This window comes from Pomacea canaliculata, linkage group LG10 (genome assembly GCF_003073045.1).
Source record: "Pomacea canaliculata isolate SZHN2017 linkage group LG10, ASM307304v1, whole genome shotgun sequence".
NCBI lineage: Eukaryota > Metazoa > Mollusca > Gastropoda > Architaenioglossa > Ampullariidae > Pomacea > Pomacea canaliculata.
In genome coordinates this window covers 4,519,496-4,530,887 of record NC_037599.1, presented here as the reverse complement: position 1 = coordinate 4,530,887, position 11,392 = coordinate 4,519,496, and the positions used below count along the sequence as shown (strand labels likewise).

The 11,392-nt window shown below is 42.7% G+C and overlaps 1 protein-coding gene across 1 annotated transcript; it reads left to right on the top strand.

The window, feature by feature from the left end:
- Positions 1-8,303: 8,303 nt before the first annotated feature.
- On the top strand, positions 8,304-11,136 carry LOC112573643 (histamine H3 receptor-like). Its single transcript, XM_025254204.1, has 3 exons — positions 8,304-8,540; positions 9,280-9,476; positions 9,717-11,136. Exons 1-3 carry the CDS (start codon positions 8,304-8,306, stop codon positions 10,303-10,305), a joined length of 1,023 nt encoding a protein of 340 aa, XP_025109989.1. The 3' UTR covers positions 10,306-11,136.
- The last annotated feature ends 256 nt before the right edge of the window (positions 11,137-11,392 follow it).

Sequence of the window (11,392 nt, the reverse complement as noted above, 5' to 3'; positions counted from 1 at the left end):
TAAACAACTAGCTTACTCTCCCACCCTGATTTCATTGTTTGTGTTTACTGTCCTGGTAATGGGAGGGTTTCTATGGGAAGCTGACAACTGGGAGTGACAGGGAAACGATCACAGCTGCATAAATGATTCTACTTCACTTTCAGTGGTTCAGTCAGAAGGAAAACAGTCCTCATCCGGGACTTTCAGTCTTTTCTTTGAGGAGTATATAGTGTCAGTATTGTGTTGATACCGTTACAGTGATGACATGTTTTGTGAGTAGAAGTGATAAACAAATAAGGAAAGAAATAGAAAAAATAGAAAGAGAGGGTCGGATTACGTTGTTTTCTTTTGAGTTTTTTTTTTTTTGTTGTTGTTCCTTCTAAATTCCTGTCTACTCAAAGAACAACACACGCGTGCGCGCACACACACACACACACACACACACCCGTACACACACACACCACACACACACACACACACACGTACACACACACACACGTACACACACACACTATGGATCAGACGAAAGGTATGGCAGGCACCACGCTCGGCTGCTCACCATTTACTGATTGTGACTTGCTTCATGATCCAGTGGCGCCCCCATTGTACGCCGATGATCGTCTGTAGGGGACCCACCACCCACCTCGCCTCTCTCGTCTCCATTTCATTTCCGCTCCTCCCTCCACCCGTGGGTAATTGTCTGTCGTCAGCTGATTGCAAATTACTGGTAAATTGACAAACAAACCATAGGCAACGGTAAATCAATAAATAAACTGCTTTGTAGAGTCTGAGTGACTTTCAAGATGGTGGTTATGTCGGGATATATCAAAAACTTTGTCTTCGATGCTTCGTATGCTGCAGTTTCTTTTAATTAAACCGTTGTACAAAGCATTCTGAGGGAATGCTACTCATCTGTTCTCCGTGCACAAAAATGACCAAAAGAAATGTGCAATGGTTATATTTATGTATACAGTCTTAGCGGTGCAGCCAATGAGAGAGGTTGGACCATAAGGTAATTAGGAAATTTGCGAGGTCAGAGGTTAGATGTAGTTTTGTGTGTGTGTTGATGTTTGTAGAGTTGATAAGAGAGGGGCTTCAATCGCTCATATTTGGGGAAATAATTATCCCATCAATATTCCCTCCGCTGACTTGGGGCGGTCTTGCATGGAGAAGCAAATCCACTCCTTCAATCTTGTCATCCAAGTTTTCTTTCTCTACCTCTGCAGCACTCGCTCTGTCAGACAGCCTGTTTGGATGGCCTTGTGTGGATGGCTGATGAGGCTACTGGTTCTGTAGCTTTAGAACTGTTTACTGTCTCCTTTCTTTAGGAAGGGGAATGACGAGCTACTGTTCATTAATTAGTCAAGCTGTTTGTCCTCCCAAACCCTTCGACACATAGAGTCTCTACTGTTTCTTCCCGCCATTCTTGAGCAGCTCAGTCGACTCTAGGTGATCTCCCTCCCTTCACACTGCATACACCTATCTCATCTACCCGTATGATCTACTGGGTTGCTGGTTTGTAATCTTGCTGCCTTGAGGAGAGATTTTTTCCAAGTCGTAGTCTTCGTGAGGTCTGGTGGAGATGTGGCTGGAGACCGGCCTACCAGAGACTTATAGTCTATATTTTCCAAGATTGCCTACAAAGCATTGTGATTATGTGTCCTTGATTAGGGTGGAGTTATAGAGAAAGCATTTCCATTTGTTTTCGTCGCCTGCAGTAAAGATTTCAGCTTTATGGAACGCCCATCGAATCCTTTACGTTTGCCCTTTAAGTATGAAACGGTTGCAGTTGAGAAAGGCAGCAAGGCATGCTGGGAAACATAACTTCTTGAATGCTTGTCCTCCATTGACAGAAGATAAAGACGAAAAAAAGCTGAAGGTGTCAGCACGATCGCCTATTATCTGATCTCTCTCTCTCACACACTCTCTCTCTCTCTCTCACACCTCACACATTCTCTCTCTTGTTCGCTCTTTTCTCTCTCTCTCTCGATGTATGGCCCCAGTAACAAGAGAACATCGCTGATGCAGAGGAGTATTGTGGTTCTGTAGCCCTACATAATCTGTCCAATCAATCCTGCCATCTGTCAAGATGTATTGTGAACATTTTGACTTGCTATTTGCTGATCTAAACTTGGCAAAACGAAAAAAAAACTGTTATTGGTAAGAGGAAACCTTACCTGACAATTCAGGACATCAATGAAGACCTCGTTGGCGCCATTTTGTGCGGTGACGTGCATGTACGTCTCCCAGCTGCTGAACGTTACTCCACAGGCACGTCACATTATTCTACCGAAGTCAGCTTGTCGCTCAGTTCATGGCCAACAATATATTAGTCAGGTAAATATTTCATTGAATTCTTTGAGACTATGTGAAAGTGTGTGTGTGGGCGCGTTTGTTGAGATGAGAGTGTGCGCAGCAAGTGTGTATTCATAAGTAAATGAACCTGTGCACATGTACATGTGTGTGTGTGTGTGGAGTGTCATTTGCTTACAACATCCCTTTTTTTTTGTTCATGTATACATGTTATATTTTGTGTGACTTTGTTATATGTGCAGCCCCCGTGGGCCAGGATTCTCGTGAACATCTAGTATCTCTATGGTTGGGTGACTGAACTAGCCTACACCTTTCTTACTTTCATTTTTCTCTCATCGGTTTTTTCATCTACAATCATTTCCAACAAATTCTCCCACTCTCCAGAGCTGTTTTATCTTTTTTCTGTCTATTCTGGTCTTTCTTTTGTCCTAGTTTTTGATTCATACCCTTTTTCTCTTTTCCCGATGGTCTTCTTTAGGCCTCCGGCATCTGCCGTGCAGGACGAGGATGGGATCCTGTGTTCCTGATGGGTTGCGGTCTATTATACCAACACATTTCCTTCGGCTTTATTATGAGATGTAAAGACTTTTAATCTGATCCACAGCTTTCAGTCATGGACTTTTCGAAGGCTTCCAAGCATGAAACATTATCTCTCTCACCGTGATACAGCTTTAGTCGCTGGCACGTTTGAGTGCAATGTCCACACCTTTTTTCTAGACTACATTTTCCTAGTTCTTTGATGACTTTCTGAAAGGGCAGGGATTGTACTGTACAGTACAGCACCATGTGGATGTTAGCAGGTTCAGTGGTCATGAGGAAAAGACAAACCTAATTCAATATTATCATGGTCACCCTCTCCAGAGCAGGTAGCGTGTGGTGCAGTGGTACTTACCACGGTAAGCAAGGCTGTTGTCCTGCTCTACCTGCCGTGGCCATTACCTGATGAAGATCAATCCCTTTGGTCATTTTGCAAGTCCATTAGACCAACAAAGCAATGCCTAATCTTTATGCAATCACACAGAAAAGACGCTTGGAATGCCAGACTGGTCTTCACAATCAGTCCTTCAATCATTTTCGTGGCAATCAGTAATTGCATGCGGTAAACCAATAAACTATGTCCTGTCATGTATACGAGAATTCATGTACAAGCACTTTACATGTGAAAGTCCTTCTGTTGACTCATCAACTGGTGACCACATCCAACAACAAAAATATGTTTGTGGTTGCGCAATATGTTTGTGAATGTTTTTTGGTAATTTGTTGATGTTTACAGCCTCAGGTGTTTGTCTACAGGACTGGAGACAGCAACGTGAAGTCTCACGAGACTATGAACGTTTATAGCAAGAACACTTACAAGGACCCATTCCCCATGCGCCCCTCCTGAAAAACATAGAAGAAAAATAATTTCGATTATTATTTTAATTTTTGAAAGTGTATTTACAATAGCTAAAAACCAATGGTTGTAATTTTATCAGAATGTTTTTGTGAGGATATGAATTAACTGAGGTGTCAACAACTTATTTGTTCTATCTACTCCTGGCAAAATGAAGGTGGTGTGTACCATGTTGTCACAAAAGCTTCAGGCAGATGATAGGGCTAAGCTGCTGCCTCTATCTACATCTCGACTGTTAAATATATTCGCTTCATTTCAATGGCGCCTCAGCGAGGACGCGCGGACGATGAAAATACGATCCATTTGCATCTTCGGACAATCGATGAAAACAGATTTGCTGATGGCTTCATCAAGACTGGAGCCTCTACCTGCCATTTGCAGGCAGTTGCTGTCCCCCCGTCGCCTCATCTTGCAAATGAAGATTTAAAGACGGCGATGAATGTAGCCGACCATCTGTGACCTGTCCGTCTGTTTGCTCGTCGACTTTGTAGGTTCCTGCTGTATAATCAAACACATCTTCATTACATTTCTTTTGTATACAATCTTACCGGAGGATATCGCCGATGGGAGATGCACGTGTTGAGACATGATTGAATGACAGGACATCAAGATAGTATTACAAGAAGACTTTGGGTGAAAGCAGGGGGGTAGGTAAGTCGGTGGGGGAATGTTGTCCGTGTCCATGTTACCTGAGGGAGAGAAGGAGGGTGACATGTTTGTGAGAGCAGCTCAGGAACCTGACTCTCCCCGCAAGGTGTTACTAAACTGGATTGAAACCTAAGGCTGGAGTCAATGATGCGCTTGAGTGAAGCCGTGGGCTGGAAAAAAAAAAAGAGAAACAAAAGGTGTCAGAGGGGGAAACGACCCTCCCTGCGTGTGGCTAGTCAATAAGTCTCGGCTCGCCAATGTAAACACCTTTTGCGCAGCGAACTTAGCTTTCGATCAGACTGAATTAACTGATTTCATTAAACAAAACTATCTTCCACTCCGACTGATTGCAATATTGGGTCCCGGTAAACAATCACAATGACATTTCGCAATGACAGTCTTTTTAAAGGAAGGTGAATCTTACTGGATCTTGTCTGTGTCTTGCTGATGGAGAGAAAGACTTACCTTCTGATGATAGTGAAATGTAAGATATTGCCGGCTATGACTGTGAAGTGTAATACATTCCTGACTATTAGACGAAGTTTTAATGACAGTCCATCGTACTCCTGTTGTATAAGATTGCATCAGTGTAGACAAAGGATCAATCAAAGAGGTTGTCGTGTTCAAATAAGCGACATCGATCCTTGTGACCGGCTTCTTTGAGTGCACTGGTCTCGTTGTTGTCTCAAAGTGCCGAGAAACAGGAGACAATAAAAGCGGTTAATGTTTGTGAAGAATAAAGGTTTTCATGTAGAAAGTTGGAGGCGGATGCACGGAGAGGAGAAAATGTCAGCGGTTTTTCTCCAGTTTTTTTCTTGTTCCCCAGCTCTTACCCCTCTCTCTCTCTCTCTTCCTCTCTCTCTGTCTCAAGGAATTCCCGTTAAATTCTTAATGATTCGAACAAAGTCAGAGGTTTTTACCTGGGGGTCATCTACACCGAGAAAAGGGCATAGAGATCCATAGACATTTTCGTGGAAAGTATATTGAGTTCAGGAATTAATACATTTCTCACACACACACAGAAGCCTCACATGTACACCAATTCTCAAGGAAATGATGTGGTATTTATTTCCAGATGCTGTCATCGAACATCTATTCTCGTAAGCCCGTCGTCAATGTTCGACTTGTTTCCCCTTAACATCATTTTCACGGTTGCTGTTCTTTGTGGATTGTTGGCGAATACATGAACATTATCCTTCCGACGATATTTACGATGAAAAACTTTATTCTGACTCCGTCTCTCAGCACACACTCGTTCTATCTGCCTTCTCTCTCTCTCTTCCTTTCCTTTCTCTGCACAATCTCTCATCTCTTTTTTGTCTCGTCAAACATCTCTCGCTGACATCTATCGACTGGGGGCAAGTGATCCGAGATGCGACATCGTGAATAACATCCTGACGACTTCCTATTTCAGCTCAGCCTCTGGTGTTGTCGTATCGCCAACATCTCACAAACAGCAAGAAGACTAACGAGCTTCTCATTTTCTCTCCTTTTTTTAGCAAACTGATAAACAGTTGTTGACACGTGATGAACGCATGACCACGCGCTGACTCATAATATTATCTGAATTATCTGTAATAAATGCCTGTTTGGAGATTTTGTTTTGTAAACAACTGTAATATCTCCTTTTTTGAGGACATGAACGCTTTCGAGCGATATAAAAAAGTTTTATAACCGCAGCTTTACTCGAGACTGCCCTCTGCAAAAACAACAACAAACAAAAAAGCAAAACAAAAATAAACAACAACAACAACAACAAAACAAAGCAAAAACAAAAAACAAAAAAAAAACACAAAAAGAAAAAAACCAAAGCAAAACATAACCCTCATAGACAAGTACACAGCTTACCTAAAATCATTCCTCATACTGTGAAGGGCGGATTCTACCCGTACCCTTACAAAGAAACATCATCGTCGTCATCACCTTCGATGTCGTTTCTTCGTGCACCTTCCCAGTTTTGAAGACATTCGTGACTTTTTGTAGATCGCTGACTCCTCCATTTCTTCCTCATCTCCCCCTCATCCTTCCTTCCCAGCCTCCTCTGATGCTTTTTGTTGGCTGTCTCCTTTCTCGCGCTTGTCCATTCATATGGCACGTTCATGTTGAACATCTTTTTCTTTTCTCTCTTGCTGGCTGACAGAAGTAGGAGGTCAAGGAGCCTCTTGAGAGCGGTTATTAAGTCGGCCATTAAGACGACCGCTCACATGCTCCATCAGCGTGTCAGAGTTGAGCAAGAGTTTCTGTCCTCTAGACGACAGCGGCGCACCTCCTGGCAGGACTCGTCCGAGACTATAGTTTTTGTTTTGGTTAGACAGTTTTTTGTGATTTTCCTACTAGTATATTTTAAAATCGTATTGCGTGGGTGCTTGCGTGCGTGCGTGCTGTGTGTGTGTGCGTTCGGAAGTCGGTGTACAGTTAGGCAGGACAGTAAACTGTCTCGGCAAGACAACTGTTTGTCCTGGTCATTGACTTTGGCAGTCACAATAGATGTTGGTTTCGGCGAAAGAGGATGGTTTTGTACAGAAGATTTTCTCGCCAGTATCACCTCCTGAAATGAGAGATTTTCTTCTCAGCAGTAGAAGATGTTCGTCCTGGGACTAGGAAATAATAAATGCGTTTCTTGACGACAAAATATATTCGTTTTCGCTCTCTGTTGCTCCTCAAGTCTTACTTTAAAAAATGAAATAAGATTCCTGTATAGTTGACTGGATCTCTCTCTATATATATATAGATGTATAGAGTTCTTGAAGCTATTCGAATTTGACCACATAGAAAGATAATTACCAGCAACTCTCTGTGAAATGTAACAGTTGCGTTTAGTAGCGGAACAATGGCTCATAACATACGTTTCCATCCAAATTGCTAGTAATGTTATTTTGGTGGAAAAAGACACATAAATATTTACATCATCGTATTATGAAAAATCATGAACATATGAGTGAGGTTACCCCCGTCTTGAATATCCTCTCAGAGTAAGCACGGATGTTAACACGAGTTCGTGGAGTAAGGCACATCTGTAACCTAATGGCATGTCTTTGAACTCTTGCTACTGATATCGATTGACACTTTAATATCAGACGGATCACATTGACAGATTCCAAATATGGATGTAAAACACCATTACTGCACTTTGTCAATATTATAATGAGTCTCTATTCTGTTTCCTGCTGTATTACATATTACATAAACTCTCCAGGGTGTTTGCTGCTGTGTATATATATATTCGTATCATGCAGTGTTTGTGGGTCAGGTATTTGACCTTTTTTCCAGTCTAGATGTCAGTGACTCAGAGCATGATGATGCTAACCTGGGGTCTACAACAGGGGGAGTTGGAGAGCAACGGGGTTATGGACCAGGTGACTACGACAGACCTCGAGACTTTATTCCCAGTCGGTTAACTGAAGTCGATATAAATCTTGTTTACTTCTTCATTCGAAGCTTAAGCCAGGTCATAAAGTTTGTATATCGTTCAAAGCTGTATGGCTGAATTCCTTAACAATCTGCTATACATGGCATAATGTCAGTCTAATAGTATTGTCAGGAGGCAGTATACTATATTATATTTCTGACAGTTTAGTAACATAGCAGTCTACTGAAGTAATTTAAAGACAGTTTAGTATCTGTGTCAAACATCAGTCTACTCAAATGTCCAATGGCAAGTATATTATAGTAAAACTGCCTCTACTAAAGTTAAAGTTAGTACAGTCAAATATCAGTCCTAAATATATCAAATGGCAGTGTAATAATGTTTCAGCCAATTAAATTTATTGAACGAGTCTTGTTATAATGTCAAGTATCTAGTTTACTAAAATATCTAATAGAAGTCATGCTGAGAATATACGTGAAAAAAAGTGTATCTTTATTAGTATTTTTAGTTTTAAATTTATGAGATGTTTTATTGCAAACTTACAGCATATCGCCTGCATCTTCACCAGACTATTACGACACGCATGCGCAGTCCGTTGGCTCCATGTCAGGTGATATGGCTTCGTCGAGCGATAACTCGTCTACAGAGACACCTGTTGACAGCAATGAGGCTCCTTTGTCGTATTCCGCCACCGTCGTCGTTGGGTTGATGGCGTCCGTGCTGTCCTTGCTCATCACCGTCGGTAACAGCTTCACGCTCATCGTCTTCGCCCTCCGCAAGTCGCTCAGAAAATTCGGCGACTTCTTCATCATCAATCTAGCGGTGATTGACTTTATCCTTGTAAACAAAATGAAGTCTTGAAAAAAAGAAATTAGAGAAATAATGTTTTAATTTGTTTAAAGTTTCTTGACAACATTACTCTAAATTTTCAGGAGATAAATTCATTTTTTATGAGAAGTGCAAACTGATTTCTTCAGTTTCTTTTTTCACTTTGTAATGTTTCACTCACTTGGTTGCCATAATCTGTGTATGTTTCTAGTTATATTTACCTTCCCTCCTTGTTAACCATATTTATGTGAGCTATTTTTTATACTTAGCTTCATTTTAGTCTTCTTTCTGCAAGCTTTGTATTTCAATTTATCTTCTATGTGAACTTTGTTTCTTTTATATATAACCTTCTCTGCATCTATGCTTTCTGTATGTGTCTTCTGTTTCTATTTATATTCAACGTTTTCTATATTGGTAATGCCTTCCTTGACGTCATCCATGAGAAAAATCTTGACATGAATGGCTGAGTGACTGATCAGATGTACAAGCACTACTTACAGCATCTGTGAGTGCATCTTGCAAAAAATATAATCGACAAGGAAGACGAAGAGGTCACGACAGACAGAGATCGATCTTGCACTGTAGTTGTCAGCTGCTGCTGAAAGTAAATATTACAAAGACAGACAGACGGACAGACGGACGGACGGACAGACAGACAGACATATTCCACTTAACAAAATCCGACACGAGGTATGTCTGTAGCTGCGTGAAAACAAATGATAGCTTCTGAATTTTTACTCCGGGGGAAAAGCGAGAAGAGAATCGAACGTCTGCTCCCTGTGTAGATTGCCGACCTGGCTATCGGCGTGATGTCAATCCCTCCTTACATCCCTACCTGCTGACTGGCACCTGGCAGGCCGGCTTCTCCTACTGTAAGTTCTGGCTCCTTTGGGACTACGTCACACCTGCTGCCTCGACTTTCTGCATCTGTGTTATCAGCATCGACAGGTATCTCTACATGACAATGAGCAACTGGTGAAAAAAAATCTTTCTCAAGCTAAGAAAAAAAAAACCTTAAAGAATTCTTGAGCATCAGTAGTGTTGAACATTTCAAAGAAAGTGATATTTAGATATATATGACTGTGTGTGCGTGAGCGTGCGTATAGGTGTATTCGTGTATGCTTGCATGCTCATGCATTAATGAGACTCCAGTGAAATACTGATTTTTGTTCCCAATTCTTTCGGCAGATACCTCTTAGTCGTCCATCCTCTTCTGTATCGACGGATCCAGAGCACGCGCTTGCTGGTCATCATGCTTGCGATTCCCTGGGGAGGGGTGTTTCTTATCTTCGGTCCGTCCATCCTCTTATGGGAGCTGACCTTTGGCCCCAAGATCGCACCAGGTGTCTGTCACGTGCCGTTTTCCGATTACCTTCCATTTCTGCTTTTCACGTCTTTTGTGGAGTTCATCATCCCTTTCACTGTCGTAGCCATGACCAACGTAATGCTCTTTCTTAGAATCCGAACACGCATGCGCACCAAGGTGTCTGACCATTTTACCCCATCGCCAACCCACAAATCCACGGCGGAGGTTCGAGATCAGGACCGCTCCGAGCAGAAAGCAACGCGAGTGGCAGTGTTTACTACTCAGACTGCCAGCCACCTGTCACCGTGGAAAGCAAGCACAGATAAAGTCTCCCAAGAGGGTTCAACGACAAACAACGTTGTCAACCTTGGGTTAGAGGTCGAAGATCATACAAACACCTCCATGGACGACACAGGTGACGTTGGGGAGGCGACGACCAAGCAGAGCTCAAGAAGCCACAGCGAGGACTGAGAGAGACCACTACGTCCACGGCTGTCAAGTCCTCGACGTCGACCAGGCGCCGCGCGCGGAAGGACGTGAGGGTGGCGAGGTCGTTGTTCGTGCTGGTGATGGTCTTCGCCGTTTGTTGGATGCCCTACGAAATCCTCGCTCTCGTGTCGGCACACTGCGACGACTGTGTGGACGAGGACCTCTTCGAGTTTTCCTTCTGGCTTCTGTGGATCAACTCCACCCTCAACCCCGTGCTGTACCCGATCCTGCACAGGCGCTTCAGGGAGGCGGCGGCCAGCGTCATAGCGGGGTGCCGCAAGTGTGGGAGTTGTCGGTCTTAGACACGTAGAACATGTTTTCTACAAATATAAGTACATAATTAAGCTTAAGTTGAAGATATTTCTAGAGTCGAAGAAATAATATTTTTTAGCGAATTAATAAGCCTTGTAAAGTGGGACGATATATTTGTGTGTTGAGAAAGAAGATGTGAAGTAGTACTCAGGACGGCACTGACTTGTAGAGGAAAGATGTTGCTAAAACATTAGACTTCAGACTGCTAAAAACATGGCGACTTTATGTTCTACACTAGTACGAGGCACTTAAGCATTGTCTGTGCTCCTGTGGTGTAAAGTGTTTAGAGTTGATATTTACGGTCTGTGTGATTAATTAATGCTAGACACTACACGCCTCCACAGTATGATGAACCCCAGGTTACATGTTGTAGGACTGTATGAACCTTGACACACTGTTGATGCTGATGTCAGCTCACGCACTTTATTTTCTCGCGAACGTAAATGGGATGGAGTGTGTCTGGAAGTGAGTGCATTTGTGTGTGTGTGGCTGTGGCTGGCTGGCTGGGTGGCTGGCTGTACCACGTGGTTGCAGGTATATTAGCTCACTCAAAACCACATTCAGTTTGTCTGTGCTGTTGTTCTCTCATCGATTGATCAACAAACCTTGTTTATTGGCCGTGAAAGCTGACTCATGGACTGGTCAACAGACGGTGCCTACTGCCCCAGTTTCAAGTTGATAAAAAAAAGCATGGACAAAATTTCATAGCAACCCCTGTAATGAGTAGAACCGATATTCTTCTGCACATCTGCCTTGG